The 24,112-nt window shown below is 46.1% G+C and overlaps 1 protein-coding gene across 1 annotated transcript in view; it reads left to right on the top strand.

Annotated features, from left to right (window-relative positions):
• The window catches only part of EGFLAM (EGF like, fibronectin type III and laminin G domains), a 189,254-nt gene that overhangs the window by 143,340 nt on the left and 21,802 nt on the right, over positions 1-24,112 (top strand). Inside the window, exons 14-18 of the mRNA XM_068990556.1 lie at positions 7,769-7,894; positions 8,976-9,219; positions 12,947-13,058; positions 17,388-17,504; positions 20,138-20,318. Coding sequence (XP_068846657.1) covers positions 7,769-7,894; positions 8,976-9,219; positions 12,947-13,058; positions 17,388-17,504; positions 20,138-20,318 — 780 coding nt within the window. The remainder of the gene's footprint in view (positions 1-7,768; positions 7,895-8,975; positions 9,220-12,946; positions 13,059-17,387; positions 17,505-20,137; positions 20,319-24,112) is intronic.

Here is a 24,112-nt window from a genome sequence, read left to right as displayed (position 1 = left end):
CCAGTCTGGTTTGCCTTCTCAGTCCCTTGACATTGTCTTTCAGAGAGAAGAAGTTTTTAATTTTAATGAAGTTTATCTTATCAATTATTTCTGTCACAGATTGTGCCTTTGGTGTTATATCTAAAAAGCCATCACCTTACCCAAGGACATCTAGGTTTTCACCCATGTTGTCTTCTGTGAGTTTTATAATTTAATGTTTACATTTAGGTCTGTGATCCATTTGAGTTAATTTTTGTGAAGTTTGTAAGGTCTGTGTCTAGATTCATTTTTTGTGTGTGTGATTGCCCAGTTATTCCAGAACCATGTGTTGAAAAACCTAAGATTGCTTTTAAAGCAATGAGAACGTTTATTCCATAACTGAAGGCAGCTGATAGATAATTTTAAGGTTGGTTAGTTCAGTGACTGTTTTAGTCGGGCCGCTGTAACAAAATACCCCAGACTAGGCGATTTAGACAACAGAAATTCATCTTCTCACTGTTCTGGAGGCTGGAAATTCAGCATCAATATGTTGGCAGGTTTGGTTTCTCCTGAGGCCTCTCTCCTTGGCTTGTTGATGGCCATCTTCTCGTGGTGTCCGCATGTGGCCTTCCGTCTGTGCTTGACTCCCCACCAGTCAGATTGGAGTAGGGCTCACTCACATGACTTCATCTAACCTTAACTACCTTCCAAAAGGTGGTGTCTCCAGATACAGTCCCATTGGGAGTTAGGGCTTCAACCTATGAAGTTGGGGAGGACATGGCTCAGTGCCTCATAGTGACTCAGTAATGTCAGATCTCTGGGTTGGTGTGTCTGTGGTTCTCTTTTTCCTCACTCATAGTCCCAAGATGGTGCCACAGCTCTGAGCATCACACCCTCATATGACATTCTCGTGGCAAGGTATGGCAAGTCCTTTTCTTGGGCCTCCCTGTTCTCCATCTTCAAGGTGTTCTTTTGAAAGAGTGCATGGTGAGTATCACACACCTGCCACCTAGGTTCTACTGTCACATTTGGCTACATTTGCTTTACCACATGGGCTTCGCTGGTGGCCCAGCTGGTAAAGAATCCACCTGCAGTGCAGGAGACCTGGGTTCGATCCCTGGGTTGGGAAGATCCGCTGGAGGAGGGCATGGCAACCCACTCCAGTATTCTTGCTGGAGAATTCCATGGATAGAGGAGCCTGGCAGGCTGTAGTCCATTGGGTCACAAAGAGTTGGACACGCCTGAGCCACTAAGCACACATGCACACACGCTTCTCCACCTATGATCCTATTCCACCCTCTCTCCATTCCTGGATCAGAGCTATTTGGTACTCATAACTCCAGGTACAGTTGGTTTATTTTGTTTCCTGTTTTATAGCTGATTAGCTGAGCACGTGCTACTTATAGCCACCATTTGGAATAACTTTATTCTCCTCAAAATAAAAGCTGTAACAAACCTTGACAGCATATTAAAAAGGAGAGACATTACTTTGCCAACAAAGGTCCATATAATCAAAGATATGGTTTTTCCAGTAGTCATCTACAGATATGAGAGTTGGACCATAAAGAAGGCTGAGCACCAAAGAATTGATGCTTTGGAACTGTGGTGTTGGAGAAGACTCTTGAGAGTCCCTTGGACTGCAACGAGATTAAACCAGTCCATCCTAAAGGAAATCAGTCTTGAATATTCATTGGAAGGACTGATGCTGAAGCTGAAGCTCCAATACTTTGGCCACCTGATGGAAAAAGCTGACTCAATAGAGAGGACCCTGATGCTGGGAAAGACTGAAGGCAGGAGGAAAAAGGGACAACACAGGATGAAATGGTTGGATGGCATCACCTACTCAATGGATCTGAGTTTGAGCAACTCTGGGAAATGGTGAAGGACAGGGAAGCCTGGTGGGCTGCAGTCCATGGGGTCACAAAGAGTTGGACATGACTGAACGACTGTAACAACCTCAAAATTCCTTCAGTAGGTGCTATGATTAGCCTCAGTGTTTACAGATGAGAGCTGGTGCTTCAGAACAGTAAAGTAACTTGCCTAAGGTCACACAGCTAATAGATGGTAAAGCTGATGAATGGTGACCTCAGCAATTCTGGCTCAGTGTCTGCCCTCTTAGCCACATCTGCCACATCAAAGCCTCCTGAACTGGCTTCAAATTGCTTCCTTCTACTTTTCTCACTCCTAAAGGTGATACCATTGTTAAAACTACAAGCGATCACGTTTACTTGGAAAGGAAAAGATTACTTCCTTCTTATTATTCCCTATGTTACTTTTCCCCTCAATTGATCACTTAGTCAAGCAAGCAATCACCAGTAATAACTAGAACTACTGTAACGGCACCCACTGTGGTGGTGTAGGAACCAGCAGGCCCGTCAGAAGTCTCCTGTGATGTAGAAGGGTCTGAACTCTGAAGGTAGGTTGCCTGGATTTGGTAGATCATATCCAGGTAGCTAACTGGTTTGGGACTCAATACTCCATCTTTGGGATTCCCTGGTGGCTCAGATGGTAAAGAGTCTGCCTGCAATATAGGAGACCCAGGTTTGATTGCTGGGTTGGAAAGATACCCTGGGAAAGGGAATGGCAACTCACTCCAGTACTCTTGCCTGGAGAATCCATGGACAGAGGAGCCTGATGGGCTACAGTCCATGGGGTCACAAAGGTGATACCACTGATACTACAAACAGTAGAGTTTACTTGAAAGAAAAAGATTACTCTCCTCTTGTTATTCCCTATGTTACTTTCTCCAGCTGAGCAACGAATAGTTTTGCCCCATCTATAAACATAACTACCTTATAAGAGTATCTTGTCTAGATGAGTCATGGTGCATATAGAGTACTTAGAATAAAGCTTCGCACATAGTAAATATGTTGTAAATGTTTCCTGTTGTTAATATTATTATTAATAATAATAATGTGGCTTCAGTTTATTCATAACAGTAATCACAGGGTATAAGTTGTCCTTCTTTCTTCATTGAACTATCAGGGAAATAGCCCTGAAGGACAGGTCTGGTGATCTCAGGGCTGTAGAAACATCTGACAAGAAGTTAAGAAGTTGCAAAGTTGAGCAAGGGCCAATTCCTGACAACGTTTTAAATTCTACAATACCAACCTCTCCACTGAGTGGATAAGCTAGGAGGGTCCACCTTGCAGGCTCTGGGCTCCCCTGGGCAGAGCTATGGGCTTGTTATTATATGAACCTTAATGGCAGGCATTGGGCCTTTTTTCATTTCTTCCCAGTTTTTTTTCTCTATGATAGAACAGGGCTGGCTATCCTTTCTTACCCTCCATATTTGCTTCCCTTTGAGTGTGTTCTGTTGAAGTCCAAGTTCCTATACGTTAAGGTGGTCTCAGCACAGTGGAGACTGGGCTCTTGTAAACAGCAGTAATTGCTGGTGGAGATGCAGGCTTCTGGAAGAGGGTGAGGACAGTTGCAAGTCATGGCTCCTCCCTCTGATGTCTAACTTGGCATTGCTGTCTTCAACCTCAATGTTTTCTCTGTCCCACCTCTACCGCCCCCAACTAAACCCATTTCCAGGGGGCCTTTCATTACTCAACCCATCCCACCTCATCGCCTTTGTTAAATTTTTTCCAGTTAGTGGACTTTCTCTGAACTCACATTTTAGAATAGTCAGCAATCTCAGCAAAATTTTGCAAACTTTGGCCCAGTGTTTTCTTTTATTATTTCCACCCCAAATCTCCAACCTAAACCACCACCACTCACTTTTTCCAGTCCATCTTGGATCCCCACACCCTGCCATGTCATGCAGCCAACTCCCCAGATTATTTGAGATTCATGAAGTCTGCAGGGGCCATGGGTCACACGATGGTTTATCACCCTCTTACTCTTTTTGCCACTCAATAAATACTTAAGCTCCTGCTTAGTGCTGGTCACACTCTAGGTGCTTAGGATAAAGGAGTGAACAAGATAGGATCCCAGCTCATTCCTCCTGTACTTGCCATGCACATGTGCGTGTGTATGCGTGCGTGTGCGTGTGTGCGTGCGCTAAGTTGCTTCAGTTGTGTCCAACTCTGCAACCCTATGGACTGTAGCCTGCCAGGCTCCTCTGTCCGTGGGATTCTCCAGGCAAGAATACTGGAGTGGGTTGCCATTTCCTCATCCAGGAGATGTTCCCGACCCAGGGATCAAACCCGTGTCTCTTATGCCTCCTGCACTGGCAGGCAGGTTTTTTACCACTGGCACCAACTGGGAAAGCCTGTACCTGCCATGAGGAGGGACCAAATTAATCAAATAATCATCACTCGAGCAATGTGAAATTACAATTTGGAGTGTTACAAAGGGAAAGTGCAATGCTAATATAGGGGGATTTATGGGGTGGGGGTCAAGGAAAGCATTTCTGAAGATGTGAAGTTGATATCTCAAGCAAGAGTAGGAGTTAGAAAGCAGAGATGAGAGGGAAGTGTGTTCCAGGCTGAGGAAATGGTCTGTCCCAGTGGGAATGTGTTTGTGGGGGTGTGGGTCTCATGATCTAGTTTGCGTTTTGGAAAGACCCTCTGACTCCAGACAGCTTATTGAAAGGGGTCTTCCTTCATGGGGGTGCATGTAGGCCAGCTGGGAGGCTGTACAGCAGTTCAGATCAGAGATGAGGGGTTTTGATCGAGGGTGAGAGGAATGGCAGGCTTGTCAGATCTTTAGGAGAGGAAATAGACAAGCTTCGTTATCGGGCTGGGTGGGAGACGAGGGGCAGGGAGGCTGCTCGCTGTCCACATCTGCTTAGTGTGTTCCATTCCGCCCTCTCTTTCCTCCACAGGACCTCATCTCTCTCCTGCCCCTCCCTTCATTGTCTTGCATAAGCCCACAGAACAGCCGTATAGTAGGTGTCGGTGGCAGTTACTTTATGTGTTGATGCCTATATGCATGATCTTGCAACTCCTTCCTCATGCTCTCAGAGTTGAGAGTTCTCTCTAAAACTAACCTGTTCATCTCCGCTCTGCACCCATCCTTCCCTATATTCCTGGGACCTTGCTGCCAGGATTGTTACTTCTCAACAACCCAAGGTTTCTTAACCTTTTGTGTGTCACGACCCCTTTGGCAGTCTGGTAAAGTCCATGGAACTCTTCTCAGAAGGATGTGTTCAAATGCAGAAAATAGTATGCCTGATAAGAAACAATTTTATATTGAAATAAAACTATATAAGTTTCATTGGTATAGTGCTGTATGTTTCTTTTTAAAAGAGATTTTAAAATTTTATTTATTTTTGGCTGCACTGGGTCTCTGTTGCTATGTGTGAGCTTTCTCTAGTTGCGGTGAATGGGGGCAACTCTGTAGGTGTCTTGCACGGCCTTCTCATTGCGGTGGCTTCTCTTGTTGTGGAGCACAGGCTCCAGGATGCACAGGCTCAGTAGTTGTGGGTCATGGACTTAGTCGCTCCCTGGCATGTGGGATATTCCCAGACCAGGGATCAAACCCATGTACCCTGGATTGGCAGATGGATTCTTAACCACTGAACCACCAGTCAAGTCCCTATATGATTCTTTATAAAGCATTAAAGACATGATTCTTCAATGGTGGGTGCAATAACTACCATGCTTTCAAAGGAGTGATGAGCATAAATGAGATTTTGAAAGACCTGCAGTAATGCGTCCCTGAGCTTCTGGGAACCCACCTTGTCTGGATCCTCTGGGTGCTTTGTTCTCACTTTGTCTTCTCTGCTGGCTCCTCTCCCTTCCCTGGTGCTGTGGGAGTTCCAGGGGCCCTTCCATCCTGTCTTCTGTCAAAGAGCCCATCTGTTCTTTGTTTCAGGCTCACCCCCAAGTGGCTGCTGTCCCACCAGCCCTCACCTGTGTGCAGGATCTCTTCTTGCCCTGGTGCCCAGCAGCAGACACTTCCACCATCACCTTATGTTTGAAGTGAACAAAAGACAGCTTCTCCTCCGCTCCTCAGAAGCCCAGTCCTCTTCCCAGCCTCCCTTCTTTCTTTCCTCTTGCCTCTCTCCTTTCCATCTTCCAAGCTGGAAGCCTTGAGGTTATGCTGGAATCTTCGTCCACCTTCAGCCTCCGGAATGAGCTGGCTACTCCTCCTTGCCCTGTACCTCTTTGATTGTTCCCTTTCTCTCGGTTTCCTCTGCCATCAGCCTCTCCAGCCACGGTTTACCTCCCCGTGGGCATTTCCCCTCTTCCCCAGCCTCAGTGCTCACAATCCACCATGCACACCATTGCCAGCACAGTCTTGCTGAAACACTGCTTTCAAGTAAATATCTCTGGCTGGCTTTCGAGCCCCCTCCCTGTCAACTCCCACCCATAAAAAATAGTTGCAAAGCAAATGTGTAAAATAATTGTTTCCATGTATATCTAAGATAAACCAAGGAGCCCACTTCCTCCTGTGGCACCAGCGCGTCTCTGAAAAAGACTCCCAGCCCAAGGAGATGGGTGGAGCTGGAGGACCTGTGAGAGTTTGGCTCCCTAAAGCCAAGTCAGCCTCTCTGTGGATGCTGGAGATGTTCTCAGTGCTATGGCTGAAGGAAAAGACCCACGATCACTTCTTTCTGAACTTGCAGTGCCCTCCTCCCACCCCCAGCTGGACTTCCCACCTGGCTGGAGAGGCGCGCCATCTGGAAGGGCTGTAATGAAATTGTGTTATCAGGTCCTGAAGTTGGTCTCCTCTCCTGGGTACACAGTGTGCCAAGCCTTCCCCCTCCTCCTGAGGAGGCTTTGGGAGAAGAAAAGAGTGGATCAGTTCAACCAACACAGATGACTGATGAGAAAAGGATAAGAGACTCATCCTGCTGAGATGACACAATCATGACACCAGGGCTCTTCATCTCGCGAAGTCGGCGGCAGGCGGGTGGTGATGTTAGGAGACGGGATGAGGGCGGGGGGAGAGCTCCAGGCTCCATCGCATCGGAGACGGTGGGATGCCGAGCTGGACTGCTCACGGCTCGACCACAGATGCACCCCATTTTCTTGCATCCTGAGAAACGTGCTTTGGACTCACCTATGTTGTTCTGGGCCAGGTTGTGACCCATCTGCCTAAGTTCTTTCTTATACACAAGGAGAAAAGGAAGAGCAGAGAAGCAGAAGGAAAGCAACCCAGGAAAAGTCAGCTTGTTTTCACTTCATCTGGCTGACTACACTTGAAAATGACCAAGAGTACCTTTTACGGGTGTCTCCAATGTGTATTTGTAAAGAGAACTAAGCCATCTGATGTTGAACCTTTCAGAACTTTTTACTTCCGGTCACCTTCCTGTCCCTCATGAGACTGTAACTTGGGGCTGAGAAAGAAGGATTCTGGAACCCCCTGCTGACCCCTGCTCCCTCTCTGCTCCTGTCAGAGGAGTTGACAAGCCGGGCAGTTAATAAGCTTCGACAAGGCTCCTTACCTCCCTCTGTACTTACCTTGCTCACCTCTGCGTTCAGCCAACAAGGCGGGCAGCACTTAAGGTAATTGAGGCCACATAAATGAGAAGGCTTTTTAACATAAAGCCTCTGCTGACCTTGGAGGCATGAAAACACACTCTTGTGGGAAGAAGAGCGAGGTGAATTACAGCAGAAACGGCTCCGTCATCCCTGTCAGGGTTCATAAATTTGTCCGGTAGTTTATTATTTGATTTACTGTGTCCACCCTGTTTTAAAGCATCTGTGTGGCTTCTCATAAAGAATAAACCAAAATCAGATTAAAATGAAGGGAAGGGTCCACATCTCCTGAAAGCTGGTTTGCAGTTGTGCAGAGGAACTGATCAACAGGAGAAGGGCATGAGCTGTATTTGTTCAGAATTGCAAGTGGTCGGTCTGGCCAGTCTCGGACAGGTTCGCTTGATGAATCAGCTTTGTAATTCCCGCTCTGTTTTTAGGGGAGTGCAGCAGTGGAATCTGTGATGAAGCCTCATGCATCAATGGTGGCACCTGCACGGCGAGCAAAGCCGATTCCTACATTTGCCTCTGTCCCCTGGGCTTTCGAGGTCGACACTGTGAAGAAGGTGAGAAAGATGCAAATTGATGGCGGTTTCTGTCTGCCTCGTTAATTCATGTTGGTGTAATTTTGCATCAATGCATATTTAGCAAGGTTCCACATATTTTAATGGAATTAACGTTGCTTTGTTGAGCGGGATGGGAGAATCTTTTTTTCGAACCTGGTGGAAGTGTCTTCAGATGTCAAAGTGGCAAACTGGCCAAAAGACAAGTTCATTTTATGATGTTTCTGGGCTGATGCTTTGGTGAGCTCCTCTTGGCCCTCAGATAACTCTGAAAAGCTTATATTTGCGTGGTTTGTGTCAGAGTTTGAAGCATTCACAGCTCAGGCTCCTTAGAATATCTCACAGTTTGGAGAGCCATACACAGAAACATTAACTCTATGATGTTTCTTTTTCTTTGTACTGTTCTGCTCAGTTGTTCTACCTGTCAACACTGTACTGATTATTAATATATACATATATATCTATACATACATGCAAACACACATGCACACACAAGTACACACAATAATAATGGAAATTTTAAAAAAGGTTTTGCAAAAAATCAAGCAGGGATGAAAAAGTTTTATCTTTTCTACCAATGATTCAGATTTGGCCCTAAGACACTATCATCCTAGAGAAAAGGGTTTTTTTAACACTGTATAATTTCAAATCTCTTGTCACCTTGAAGAGGGTGTTGTGAGTCAGAGTAAGGAAGAGCTGTTCCATTCCATCTTCGTATTTCTGAGCCTCACATACTAAAGGTTGGTCCTAGCTCACATCGCTGCAGGTCAGTGGGAGAGGGGTGGCTCTGGTCATTCAGGGATGCCTTCTAGTGGCCCTGCTCGGATCTTAGAATCCTCTACTGATTCCCACATCCAGCCAGTAGGTGAGAAAGAGCGAGTGGAGGATGGAAGGAAGCTATAGGGGCCAGACCTGGAATGCCGTGTACTATTCCCAAACACATTCCACTGGCCAGAGTTCAGCTACACCACCCACTTCTCTTCGGAGCAGCTGGGAAATATCCTTGAGTTCTATACCCAGAAGGAAAAGAAGATGGCTAGTTCCAGCACAAAGGGGTTTCTGACCCACACACTTGCTTTTTCAGCTTTCACCTTGACCATTCTTCAGTTCAGAGAGTCTCTGAGGTCCTACGCTGCAACCCCCTGGCCTCTGGAGCCCCGGCATTACCTTTCCTTCATGGAATTTGAGATCACATTTCGGCCGGATTCGGAAGATGGTGTGCTCCTGTACAGCTATGACACGGGCAGCAAAGACTTCCTGTCCATCAACATGGCAGGGGGCCACGTGGAGTTCCGCTTTGACTGTGGCTCTGGGACTGGTGTTCTCAGGTAAGGGCTGAGACTGTCAGGGGCTCTCCTCCCTTCAGTAGCCACTTGGAAGAAAGGTTTGTCTTCAACCAGTTGGCTCTCTTCCTGTCTTCTGTATACAGTTGTCTTTTCTGAAAACTGTCCTGATTAATACAGATGATGTGCTTCCTAGAGATCATGCTCTCCTGGTGGCAAGATTTCCTTTTCTCAAATAACTGCCTAGCAGGTAGCAAATCTCTGCTTCAAACTATGGAAAATGGGCTGGCCTCAGATGGGGGTAAACTGTCTTCTTCTCCACCTGAGATCATGCAACACAATCAACAGAACCTTCATAAACTGTCAATCAGCCCCTTGCTCAGGGCATCACTTGGTGAGCACTTGGCAAATACATAACTAGCTGAAAAAGTAAGGATTTACCAGGTGGAGCTAGTGCTAAAGAACCCGCCTGCCAATGCACAAGACTTAAGAGACACAGGTTCGTTCCCTGGGTCAGGAAGGTCCCCTGGAGAAGGAAATGACAACACACTGCAGTGTTCTTGCCTGGGAAATCCCATGGACAGAGGAGCCTGTCGGGCTACAGTCCATGGGGTTGGAGAGAGCAGACAAGACTGAAGTGACGTAGCATGCATGCAATAGAAATGTAATGAACAGAAATATCCTTGGTGGCCTCACATTTTTTTCTTTTTCTCTTTGGCCATTGGAAATGGGGTGTATCACAGCCACATTCACTTAGAAACGTTAAATCATTATTCATCTGCCCTGTTTCCCACAAATGTTCTATTGGCAGAAGCTTACCAGGTCATTTCCAAGTCATTTCCATTAGATTAAGAGGGTTTCAAAGGGACACCAACTTCCTCACCAGCCTTGAGTGAACACACTGGCATTATTATACATGCTCACATGCGAATAAATGCATAACTGTCACATAATCATGGTGTGACATGATGTCACCTTAAATATCACTGATCGATTATCAATCGATCAGTAACTTTCCTCTTGCATTATTTCTTTGATGGCAACTAGTTATTTAGCACGGCTCTTACCATTCTTCATATAAAGAAGCCGACAGAGAATCACCAGTGATTGCAAGGACCCTTCCCTGTCCAGTGTGCTCAAAAAGGCTGTGAGATGACTGATTTCAGTGGCATGGAGTAACTGAGTGCTTCTAAACGGCTTGCTCGTGTCTGTGGACTTGGTTCTGGGTTATCAAAACTTTCCCTCTGACCTAGTTTGTACTGTTCGTCAACTCAGCAGATCGATTGTTCTCATAGAATGTGGCAGGATCTCTGTGAATCCCTCAGAGCCTGCAGTTGGAGGTGCAGGTGTTTTTCTTATTTGTTTATGTTTCCCTCTTCTGACTGTGTTCCTCCCATGGGAGTTTTTACCTTCCAGCTGGAGGCCTGCTGATCTAATGCACAGACGCTTCTTGTTCCTACATTTCAAGAATTCTCTTTTGAAACTCACTAGGGTGCTTTGTTCAACAGTGCCCTGCAGCAGGAAATTGGTTAGTCTTTGTTGTTGTTTTAAAGGAAATTGCGGGCTGTATTCAATCACAATTCATATTGCTAGACGCATCTCTAGAAAGAGTTCTTTGTGAGATGTTACAGTCATGAAGTGAAAGTGAGTCGCTTAGTTGTGCCTGACTCTTTGCAACCCTAGAATTCTCTAGGCCAGAATACTGGAGTGAGTAGCCTTTTTTCTTCTCCAGGGGATCTTCCCAATCCAGGGATTGAACCCAGGTCTCCCACATTGCAGGCGGATTCTTTACCAGCTGAGCCACAAGGGAAGCCACGCATTGTCCTTAACTGCTGATCATTTTTCCTGGCTGATGGAAAGTGCTTACTGCCTTAGGTTTCAACAGTTCTTTAAAAGTACAGTTCATTCTTGTCCTTAAGGTTGAATTCCTACACATCAGTAACACCTCCCACCTTGGGGAATGGACAAATATTTTTGTGTCTCTGGTTATGCAAGAACATCCTGTGTTTCAAGACAACTTTGGTGGGTATTTAATTGATTCAATTTACATATGATTATGCAAAACAGCCTAAACAACTCACTTAGAACAATTTGTCAAGTCAAGAAAGGAAGACGACACCTTGAATATCACCTTGTACTTTCAAATGCCTTCTTCCTGGATAAGGAATGACTGGAAGGGGCTGGAGAGGGTCGTGGCTCATCAGCCGTCCTTCTGAACAAATTGCCTCCTGCCCCCTGCACATCTGCAGTAGCAGCTTCAGCTGAGGAGTCACAGACATGTGGAACCTTAGAAATCCAGAATTTCTCTCTTTCTTAATTCGGTGCCTATTTTTGATAAGAGGTATTTAAATTTTTTTTAAAGCATAAGTTATTCCTTCCCTGCTTGTCAGGAAAGGTGCCTGGGAAAAAAATCTTTAGCATTAGGTATGATGAAAAAGAGGCAAGAACTCAGAGTAACCATCACCTGCTCCCCTGGGCCACCCCTCTGCAATGTAACTGACAACACCGATCACGGTTAATGTTTCAGACGGCCCTTTGGAAAATGTTTATTTTACAAACCATTTCCAAGACTTCCTGCTTCATTAAGACAATTCAGGGAAAGCCTGAGCTACAGGAAGCTGTGGAGTTGGCTACATCATTTTAACTTTAGGCAGAGGATAAGGTGGTCTAATTTATGATGAACTTGATTCAAAAATCGAGACAATTGAAATGAGCTCATGATGGCAGCGATCAATATCCCTGTGCAGAGGGAGGCAGCGTATTGACAGGGAATGACCTCTACAGGACAAGAACAGGCTCAGATGCTGTTAGTTATTATGGAGATGGGCTGCTGAATGAGATCTTTATTGCATATTGATTGAGCCAAGGTGATTAAATTCTAATTGCTAAGGACAAATGGCAAAAGCATTTGGCAGAGCAAAAAATCAAGTGAGGGGGTGGAGACCTTTCAGTAATTGTGCCCATTGGTATTCCTGGTAGGTTTCTAAAGATGATCCAGGACCACAGAATAATTGGGTGGTTCAGAGAAGGCCAGGAACTATATATACATCTTTAGAAACACAAATGCAATAATTATACTCTTTTTACACACCTTGCTGTAAAATGTAACATGTAAAAATCTTACCAGTATCATTTAAACTTTAAGTGCTTCCATCTTGAATTAATAATTGAATTTTTAAAGTACTTTTAATTTTTTTCACAATATCAGACAACGTGGAATCTGTCTCCCAAATATTTTATTATGAAACACTTCAAACATATAGCAAAGTTGAAAGAATTGTGCAATAAACCTGCAACCCACCACCTACTGTCTACAGTTAGCATTCTGCTGTAGTTCTTTATCATGTGTCTGTTCATTCTTATATTCCCCCATCCATCCATCTTATTTTTTATGCATTTCAAAGAATGCTACAGACATCATTACATCAAGGAATCTGCTTTACATCGTAGCCTGTATAGTTTTCTCTTCTTCAAAGATTTCATGCAACTCTGATCATATTTTACCCCCTCATCTTGAAAACCAGGCTAATCCTACCCCCATTTCATACTTGTGATAAGGAATAAGTAAAATGATAAGTGAGATACTCCTCCCATGAAGGAGTCCAGTAAACGGAACTAGCCCTGCTGTATTTAACAAGGAGGAATGAGGTTCTTCTCTTTGCTGGACAGGACAAGGTGCTGAAGGTTGGCACACTTCATCAGAGCCAGATTGGTGGACATTATCTGCAACGCCAGTGATGCTGACACATGTTCAGTTTCCTTCCTTCGACAGGAGTGAAGAGCCCCTCACCCTGGGCCACTGGCACGAGCTGCGTGTGTCCCGCACGGCAAAGAATGGCATCTTGCAGGTGGATAAGCAGAAGGCGGTGGAGGGGATGGCAGAGGTGAGAAGGACATCCCCTCCTGATGACGCGTGTGAGCGGGGTTCCTCTTTCCTTCCTGTCCTGGAGACGAAAGCACCAGCACAGTGGTTAATCACATGGACTCTGGTGCCAGTTTACCTGGGTTAACACCCGAGCTTCCCACGGACGAGTTCCTTAGCTTTGCAGTTCCTCAGCCGGGAATGGGATTGATAATCGTAGGGACCTTCATAGGGGAGGGAGCTAATACAGGTGTCACTCACAGAACTGCCCACCCACTCCACGCCTCCCTGCCGACCCATAGCTTTGTTCACATTGCTCTATAAGGTAGATCAGAACACAGCTCCAACGCAGGGCCAGTGAGGGGGGTGGGGGTGTGATCACACATCTGACAAGAACAAAGACTCTGAAACCAGACACCTAGGCTTCAAAATCTAGCTCCATTCCTTATCAGTGACGTGAGCTCAGACCAGTCTGATCACTTGATCTCCCAAGACGGTGTTTTTGCATCTAAAAAAATAGGGTAATCGTGATAATAATAGCACTGCATTATAAGGTTGTGAGAATTAGAATAACTGTATTTCTCAAATACCACAGAACCCGGCATATGATCAGTGTTGTGTAGCTTTACTTATTATTATTGCTAATAGTGTACTCAGTTCAGTTCAGTCATTCAGTCATGTCCAACTCTGCGACCCCATGTACTGCAGCACACCAGGCTTTCCTGTCCACCACCAACTCCTGGAGCCTGCTCAAACTCATGTCCATCGAGTCCGTGATGCCATCCAACCATCTCACCCTCTGTCATTGCCTTCTCCTCCTGTTTTAAATTACAACCTACTAGCATTCTGTACACACATGAAATTTACAGACCCCTAAAAACAGCAGGGACCTCAGATTTGCCAGGATTTTAATTACAACAGTCTTCATTGTGTGCATCACAGATTTAAAGAAAGTATTGATGAATGTGACTGTTCTGATAAGAAAATGAATTGATAGGAAAAGAAAGAAAGGGAAAGAAAAGGGACTCTTGGTGGGGAAGGAGATCCTGGTTGAGGAGGGGAGTAAAAAGGCAACTTATCAGGAAGGCAGCTTCAGGGACGGCAGTGGTGGAAGGTCCTGTGAGAATCAAGGGCCTCCTTAGAAGTCAGAAAATCCCAACCTGGGCTCTGCTTCAAGAGGCAAGTACCCCGGAAAATGTCCCATATATATTTTAGGAAGGAAGGAAAGATGGAAAGAAGGAAAAAAGAGAAAGTAGGGTAGGTAGGAAGGAAGATGTATAAAGGAAAATGGATTTTAAAGCAGGAATGGGAGTCACTTTCATATAGTCCAGAAAACAGCTGATTTTAGTCCTGGACAGAATTAGAAGCTCACAGGTGTAGATCTGACTGTGTGTTGACTTAATAATATAAATTCACAAAAGCGCTGTATCACTCTAGGCCTTAGTTACCAACATCTGTACAACAGTAACAAAAACAGGATGGGCGTGTGTGTAAATAGTAGGGTTAAGGCCTTTGATTATAAATAAGGATCTATTTGGGACACAGTATTTACCCTTGAGATCCTGTAGTGAAGAGACAGCGCAAGGGTAGAAACCACACACCTCGGGTTCTGTTACTGCCACACGGGGACTGGTAGAACCAGCGTCCTCTTTATCGGCTTTTTGAATGGATGGAGCTGCCCACCTGGAAAGCAGTGTGAGCAGGTAGGAGGGAAGGCGTGGCTGTTCTGTGTGCATCTGAGGGTCGTTCTTGGGAGGCCTCCCTGAGACCAGAGTGGGAAGACCCATGCTTGATCTCGGTGAGTTAAACCTTAATCAGAGATCAGGGGTCTCTGCCTCATAGCTGTTATACCCTGTTCAAAGGCTTGGTGAATGAGGATAGTGGTCTTAGAGTTTGGAGAAGGAGGGGAACAGGGGTTACAGGATACGCTGGAGGCTAAGCCAGCCCCTAAGTGTCCAGACCACACCCGACATCACGTTGCTCAGCTGGCTGCGCTGAGAAACACCCACAGCCCAGGATGAGTCAAGCTGTGCAAACTCAAAGGGGCAGTGCTCCCAGGGCTTCAGAAAACCCCATCAGGGGGTTTACTCAGGTTTTCCAGCCACTCTCAGCTTAACGGAAGTGGCGGATCCAGGCACTGAGCACCTCACTTTGGTGAGCCTGTTTGCTTCCCTCCTGTGGTCCTGCTGCAGCCCCGCCTTATGTCCACTTCAGGTGGTGGTGGCAGAGGTGTTGGGGGGGGGGCCGGTGCCGGGGCCAGGGGGAGGACTTTGATGAGGAGCCAAAAGAGACTTCTGTCACCCCACAAGACCTCACCCAGTTTGCCTGACACAACCAAGAAACTCCCAAGTTTTTTCAAAACAGCCTGCTTCTCTGAAATCCCTTTGACCTTGCAGCCCTCCTTTTCCTCCTAGTATTTTATTTTAAAGACATGATGACGATGGGTCTCTGTGGGTGTGTCCTGACAGCTCCTGCCTGGTTCCCTAATCCACAAGGATGCCTGACATTGCCTCTGATGATTCCCCGCATCCCCATTAGTTAAATAAGAACCTCAAAGCTGCCTGAAGGTTATTGACAGAAGGCAGTTCAGTCTGGCTACTACGAGACCTCTCTGCTGTTACCTGGCTGGACTCAGCCACTCTGAGCGCTCCCCTAGATGGAGCATCCTCCTCTCTGCTCCCCTGTCTCCTCTTCTCCACCCCGACTGGACCCCAAATCCATTCTCCTCCCTCTGGCCAGTGATAGTCCTAAAACACTGATTTCTCTCTCTCGTGCTGAAAACTCATCGTTCTTTTGGTGAAGTGTAAGTTTCTATCCATGTGTGATGTGGTCCCTCCTTGCCTTTGCCCTGTACCTAACATGCCCTCCAACCTCTGACTCCAGCCAGTTTCTGAGACTCGTTTTGACTCTTCCTGCTTCACCTCCCACTCCTTAATTCTGAAGCAGAGTATGAGATGCCCTATCCCCGCCAGGTGCCGCCATAGTCACCTGGGCAGTCCTCACAGGGCTTATCTTACCTGCCCGTTTACTTGTCTGTGTTGCCCCACGGTGTAAGCCCCTGGAGGGCAGGGACCTGGGCTTTCTTATTTACTGTGGTTTGTGTACCACTTAGTACCTGGGACATGGTAGGTACCTAATAGTATTTGGAAAATAATTGAATCCTGCTACACTTCGTATTTCTTTTGACCATAAATCAAAGAAAACAATAACTTATGTTACCCCAAATGTGTTCATTCCCAGAGGTCTCAAATTTACATGTTATCTTAGGGCATTTTAACATTTTGCTTAAGATGTTTGAAGGAGTTTAGACATTAAATCTCACACACAGGTTGTTATCTAGCCCAGCTGTTGGGTTTAGGCTGTTGAAATGACCAGAAGCAAGAGAAGCCTTTGGGGATTGACAGTGGGGGGTCTCTAAGAATCTGGAAGGAATTTCTCTGCTCTTTGTATCTGATAACAAGGAATGCCTCCTACTCGCATGCTTTCCCTTTCTCTTGGCCTAAGGGAATTCTGTCTTTACCGTTACTGAATATATCAATAAGCGCTATACTGGAATTTGAATCATGTATCCAAATCTAGGCAAAGTGCTAAACCAGTGGGATGTCAGTTGCCAGGAGAGGCTCAGGCACACGTGTGCCCCAAATAGCAGCAGTTTATAATGAGGAGTTATTTCTTATTCACATTACACGTCCATCAAAAGTCAGCTGCAGCCTTAATCTGAGACCCAGGCTGAAGGAATAACAGTGATCCCCAACATTTTTGGCACCAGGGTCCACTTTCATGGAAGACAATTTTTCCACGGAAGAGGGATGGGAGGGTAGGGATGGTTTCAAGATTATTCAAGCACATTACATTTATTGTGCACTTTATTTCTATTATTATTACATCAGCTCCATTTCAGATCATCAGACATTAGATCCTGGAAGTTGGGGACCTCTGGAAATAGGGGTAGAGGAACAGGGCATAGTGAACCACTCCTGGCTCTGAAAGACTCTGCCCAGAAATGATTCATTTCTCACCTGCTCATGTTTTGTTGACCAAAGCAAGTTACATTGCCCCACTTGAGACTGACAGGTTACAGGTAACCTTCCTGCAGGGAGAGAGTGATACCGATGATGTAGTGGTCTATCATATTTGCTTGCATTTTCTAGACGATGAATCTCAGAAATGTCCAGAAATTTACAAAAAATCAAAAAGGTGATAAGCAGTAATGAAAAACAGGACAAAGGTCAGGCCAATATGTATAAAAATTGTCATGATGAGTCTTGAGACTGCCTCAGCCATTTGTTCCCTAACAAGGAACCAGAGGCACAGTTGGTTATACCGTGTTTTGTTTTTAATCTGTTGGCAGGGAGGCTTCACCCAGATTAAGTGCAACTCGGACATTTTCATTGGTGGGGTCCCCAATTATGATGACGTGAAGAAGAACTCGGGCATCCTCAAGCCGTTCAGTGGGAGCATCCAGAAGGTACAAGCTACCCTTCCTCATGTGCATGGTGTGACTTTGACTACTGACAATGGAATTGAGAACTGTGATCAGTGCAAACTGCTATACCCAAGAAAGAAACCTTGAGGAAGTTCTAACATTTTTTAAATTATATTTTTTAATTCTCAAAGCATACCTTTCCAACCCCACTTTCTTATAGTGTCTGCGCCCAGCTGTGCCCAGCGGACATCTCATGAATGCAACTCACTGAAGATGAATTTTTACAATAAATCTACTTAGAATATCCTAGTATTGTTGAGGGGGCAGTTGCACCAGGTCACTGCAGACACGTGTAGAAAAGGGAAGGAAATGGATGGAGTCTCATAATGACTCCTGCTTCTCTTTGGGGTCACTTGGCTTTTTGCTCAAGGCAAGACCCAATTGTTTTTGCTGCCTCCACTTCCATCCCCACCACCTTGTTTTAATGGTTGTTCATCAATCATGTAACCAAACTCTTAAGAGCACAGATTAGAGTCCTTCCATGGAAGGTTCGAGAAAAAAAAATCCACTCAGCTAGTGAGAGACAGGACACCGTCCCCATTCATATCTGTCACATGTTCCTTCTCTCAGGGCTGCCCGTGATCTCTCCAGTCATGAGATTATGTTCTGTCTACAACAGACATGTAAGTTGACCCACCAACCCAGAGTTGCAGGACCACTAAACATGGGAAAAAAAGAATTTGAAGAAAAACACATCTGGTTCCTGGATGTCAGCCAAGTCCTATTTCTCTTGGCAACCAGTGAAGGAATGGGGGCCACCAATCCCTGAGGGGAATCTGAGGCAAAGTATGGGAGGCGCTAAGGAGGTGGAGGGGCAGAGAGAGGAGGTCCTCTCAGGATTTGCACAGTTGGGCTCTGAGAAGGGCCCCAGGGACTCTGTCCTTCTCTGTATCCCAGTGTGCGGCCCAGAAAAGGGGTCCAGTCAGTATTTCCTCACCCTGCTGTGCTTCCCTTTGCTGCTGAACTGTGAGGTCAGTGACACCTCAGTTCAGACCGTTGTCCCCGCCGTGAGTGGGACTGGCCATGTGAAATCATGGGTTTGAAATTCTAACTTGGGAAGTAAGCTGAGCTGCTGAGAGGCTTCATCTTCCTTCTGAACATGTCAGGCTTTGCTCTCTTCACACAACACATACAAGCCTTTCCTCCTTACTTCCTGGAAAAGCCCCCTCCCCTCCCAGTGACCCAGTCAGTAAGAGAAAGTGAAAGTGTTAGTCGCTCAATTGTGTCCCGACTCTTTGTGACCTCATGGACTGTAGCCTGCCAGGCTCCTCTGTCCACGGAATTCTCCAGGCAAGAATAGTGGAGTGGGTAGCCATTACCTTCTTTAGGGGATCTTCCAACCCAGGGATCAAACCCAGGTCTCCCACCTTGCAGGCAGATTCTTTACCATCTGAGCCACTGTGGAAGCCCCAACCCAGTCATGGCACTTGCCTTGTTCAATTTCTCATGACTCGGGTTTACAGTTGTCACTCACAGCAAGAAAGGGGGACAGTGTGGAAAGATTCCGGCTCTTCTCTGGTAGATTCTGAGTGGCATGCCTGGAGGAAGGTTTTCTCCCAGCTTTCCCGACTCTCCAAAAACTAGACAAACCTGTGGAAACATGGATGAGTGGCCAGAAGTACCCTTGCTAACCTCTTAGGATCCCCTGCACGCTGGAGGTTACCCTAGGAAAAGCTCTTTCTGTCTGAGTTCTGCAAAGCCTGAAGAACCCCGAAACACCCACAGCTCAGGGCCAATGCACACTTTGTTTATTTGGAGTCGGGGAGCCCAGTGACCTCTCTCTATAATTCATCAGTTTCACTAAAGCCCCATTGCAGGGAAAAGGGGTGAGAGCAAAGAGCTGTCTGTCCTGGTGAATATGCACAGCAGAGCTAAGAATGTGACCCGAGTTTCACTCCGGGGAAGAGGATGTGGTGAGGTGGGGATTCCGGAGTGCTGGGGAAGGAGGAAGCAGGAGGGAGGGGGGCAGTTGGAGAGACTGTGTTGATGGAGCTGGAGGAGGCTGCAGAGAATACCAGCCAGGAAGACACAGCAGTACATTTCCACCACCCCCAGACTCTATCACCGCCCCCCGCCCCACCTTGGATTCCTGCCTCTGTGACATTTTGTGTTGTATTCTTCCTTACTCTGCTTTTTAGCTGCATGTCTCAGCCTTGGCTGCATCTTGGAATCACCTGGAGTGTTTCTTTAAACTTACCGGTGACTCAGTTTCACCCACAGAAATTCTGGTTCAGTTGATCTGGGTGGGGCTTGAGCATGAGTATATTTCTTAACCCCCTCACCTCCCATGATTCCACTATACAGCATTAGAAACCCAGTTTTGTAGTAACTGGTTGTTCTTTATGATTGCTCCGAGTGGCCAGGTTGTCCAGAACCAGAGGAAGCTGCTTGTTTACTCTTGTACCTGATGCAGATTCTCCCAAGCACCAAATGCAGTCACTTCCATTCCTGCGTCATTCACAGAACTCTGAAAGCAGTAACCAGACTTTCTCTTTTTATTTTTAAAGCTCCCCCCGACCCCAAGCGTAGTTCAGGTTGGTGTGCTGAGGGAAGCTGTAGAAGACTCCAGAGCTGGTTTCTGAATCCCTGAATTTCTTTATGTTTTCTTTCCTAAGATCATCCTGAATGACCGGACCATCCACGTGAAGCATGACTTCACGTGGGGCGTGAACGTGGAGAATGCAGCCCACCCCTGCGTGGGTTCCCCCTGTGCCCATGGGGGCAGCTGCCGACCCAGGAAGGAGGGCTATGAGTGTGACTGCCCCTTGGGCTTCGAGGGGCTGCACTGCCAAAAAGGTACACTCTGTGTGTGTGTGTGTGTGTGTGTGTGTGTGCATGCATGCACGTGTGCTGGGGAACTGCTTCCTGGAGCAGAGAGAATGGACACGCTGTTTGGGAGACTGCCACTCTTAAAGGACGAGTTGATTACCCTGAGACAGCCATACTGTTTATTTTTATTAATGACGTCAACAGCATATTAGATGATTCTTTACCAGCTGAGGCACCAGGGAAACCCAGATGATTAATTATATGTATATATAAATGACTTTAACTATTTAATAAGAATTAAAATGCTGAAATACTTCTGTTAAGAGTAAGTAAATAGCTCCCCATCACAGCTACTATGGCTCCTTCTCTGAGAATTGCCCCATGGTCTAGAATCAAAGGGTTAATTCATAATATTGGGGGCGGGAGTGGTTTCCAGGACCCCTGATCTGAGCCTCTTCCAGAGCCTATCCTGACAGGTGAATGCCTGGGCTTTATAGACTGATAAATATTTTGACAAAATATTTTTGACTCCTACCTGTGAATGCTACAAAGGGAACTCTTGCCAAATATGGCACAATATGACTTGCACATTAGTTGCTACAAGCTAGAATACGAACAACCTTCTGCAGACTGCTGTTTTCCATGCTGTATATGTTTCCTCAGTACCTCAGTTTCTTCATCTGTAAAATGAGAATAATACAGCGATATTGTTTAACTCAGAGAATGGTAGTGTAGATTACATAAGGCAATGTGTATTCTTTAGAAGAGGAATGAGGCAGTACTCATATTTCTCAGAAGAATACCTACTAAGTAACAATAGCACCCATTATCCATTATCTGATGCTGAAGCTGCAATACTTAGGCCACCTGATTCAAAGAGCCAACTCACTGGAAAAGACCCTGATGCTGGGGAAGATTGAGGGCAGGAAGAGAAGGGGGTGGCAGAGGATGAGACAGTTGGATGGCATCACCAACTCCATGGACATGAGTTTGAGCAAGCTCTGGGAGATGGTGAAGGACAGGGAAGCCTGGCGTGCTGCAATCCATGGGGTCACAAAGAGCTGGACATGACTGAGCAACTGAACAACAACAAGAAGCCATTATTATTCTTGGTGAGAAAAATAAAACCCACCAGCAGGTGCTGTGAGCACTTAACTTCCAACTTGCCCTTGTCTGAAAGCAGAGCAGATCCAGATCGCAGGTCCTGGTGGACTGTTTTCCACGTCTGCTCAAGGGAGGCAGAGGCCAGGGTGGGTCTAGAAGAGGCCCACGTCGTGGAGCCGCATCACGGTGAGCCGTGTGGACCTTCTCTTTAGAATGTCAGGGAGGCCTCACCTCTCCAGGAACTAACAGGCCTGAAGGCAAGAAGGCAGCAGTCCTGAGTGAGGCACTGCTCTCCCTCTCTTTCCTTTTTTTTTTTTTTTTTTCCCAGGTTTTTGATTGTTCTCAGAAGTAGGGCTTAGAGGAAAACTGTAGACTACAGGTAGATATTTCAGTGTATGGAGTGCTAGGAGAAGTTGTTTTGCAGCAGTCTTGGAAAATATGAAAGATGCCAATTAGCCAGTTGGAAGCTTAAGTAGTATTATATTGAAATGAATTTTGAAACCCTCATGGCAAATCATATGAAATAAGTTTACAAATGTAGCTCACTCTAGTGATGAACCCCTAAAGAAGAGGAACTGAGCCATTTGTGAATGATCCTGATTATAAAGCTAACAAGGAAATCACTGTTTAGCTAACAGCAGGTACTTGGAGAGATTTAGCTCGAGTGGTCTGTTCATTCAGAAAATTGGATCCTGATTTCACACATCAGCGTTGAATCTCCTAAGTCTCCAATTTTACCACAGGCAAATGCAAGGTTGCTCTTGCCTTAGATGCTAACACTAAGGGTCAATATATAAAATCCAGGATGAAATGAACATTTAGCTTCTGGAATTAAATAGAAAGAAAAGATAATTGGTATCTTGGTAACCCTTATTTCCTGTTACAGAACATTAACCATATAGATGTAAAGAGCTTTGCAACTATAGGTTCAGGTTCAATAAGAAATATACCTCTCCAAAATGAAAGTCAGATCGCTAATGAGGGCCTGGGCCTTCTGGCAAGATCCAAGAGATTGGGCAGTGGCAGTGTGGCGGTGGTCTAGGTGGCATTTAAACCCCTTTTTTCTGCAACATCCTAGACTGCAACCAAGACTAAAACTCGGAGCATCAGCTGCTTTCACATTGTATCAGCATTTCCTCGTGCTTTGAAATAGGGCATTTCTGGCAAAAGGGCAATTGTTGTCAGTCCTAGGAAGATTCATACATAGGAGGCATGGCTCATGTAATTTCTTCTCCTGCTATATGGCTTGGGAGGATTAACGGGACTGTGGGTACAGGTTAGGGCTGTTAAGGACAAGTTTTCAGGCCCCAGCAGGCACATAGAGGTACACAGTTACCATACAGACTGCTGTGATTGTTCAGTAAGCTTGGATAAGTGTCAGAAAGAAAGGAAAGAGAGCTGGCAAACTATACTGTTCCACAGAGAAGCAAAAGAACAGTCTAAAAGTTGGGATATATTCTTAGTGGGAAAGACAAAGACTGGTTAGGAGCCATCCCTGGTTATCAAAGAGAATCCCACCTGATCTAATAAGATGCTTCTTACCCTTATATATTTACAAGCTTTCCCCTCCATGATGAACAGATCATGCTTCAAAAGCACAAACGTGTTCCCTAGTGTCTCCCACAGATGTTAAACCACCATTTTGCAGTGTGCAGCATGTCGGAGAAACCCCCAACACTCAGTCCATACCAAGGGGCACCTTCTCCAGCAGGAAGTTCGATCTGGGGATGTTCAGTGAGTCTGGTTCTCTCTACCTTCCTCCATGAGGAGTTCCACTGGGGCCCTACTTGGGAGACTAGACACTTGTTCTCAACTCTTGGTGGTACGGGAGGGCTAGGGCTGGGGGGATTCCGGGCTCTCAGACCATCAGACCATTAAGAGGGTCTTGGGAGCCCTGTCCCACCCTTTGTCTATGTGACATCAGAGGCTGGAGCAGAGTCTGAGCCCAGATGGTGGTGGGCACCAGGCTGCCACGGAGCTGCAGGAAAGTGAGCCTCTGTGTCCCCAGCTGGGGCTAGAGAAGCCGGAAGCCACAACTTCAGATACCAGCAGAAACCATAATGCGCGGTGGTCCCCTCACCTTCCATCTGGAGCTCTCACCCTCGTGTGCCTTCTACCACAAACCTCAGCACCCCATGCTGCAGCCCAGTCCTGAGGTCCCTTTCTCATCTCACCAGAGGGGTGTCAGAAAGCCAGTACTCCCCATCCTTAGAGATTTCTTTCTTCTTTCTCTCTACTCTCATCCAAATTAGCCCATTTTGTGTCCCAGGCCATTAAGAGCTCTTGTATCTAAGTTACTAACAAGGGAAAGCAGAGTTTCACAAAGCACAGGTGAAAATTTAAGTTCTAAAGAATACTGATGGCTGTTTTGTGCTCACACAGAGAGACAGACAACATAACATTCACATGCGCAGAATGGGACAGGGGTTCTGTGGTCTAATAAAGTGAGTCGCTCTGTCATGTCTGACTCTTTGGGACTCCATGGACTGTAGCCTGCCAGGCTCCTCTGTCCATGGAATTCTCCAAGCCAGAATACTGGAGTGGGTTGCCACTCCCTTCTCCAGGGGATCTCCCCAATCTGGGGATCAAACCCAGGTCTCCTGCACTGTAGGCAGATTCTTTACCATCTGAGCCTCAAATAAGACTGCGTAATCCTGAGTAAACCATCGCTTCTTCTGAGGGTCTTCTCAGAGCCTTGGATATGTTCTGAGTGTCTA

This window comes from Capricornis sumatraensis, chromosome 18 (genome assembly GCF_032405125.1).
Source record: "Capricornis sumatraensis isolate serow.1 chromosome 18, serow.2, whole genome shotgun sequence".
NCBI classification, from domain to species: domain Eukaryota; kingdom Metazoa; phylum Chordata; class Mammalia; order Artiodactyla; family Bovidae; genus Capricornis; species Capricornis sumatraensis.
The sequence above is the reverse complement of the archived record's forward strand: the minus strand, read 5'-3'. Positions and strand labels throughout refer to the sequence as shown.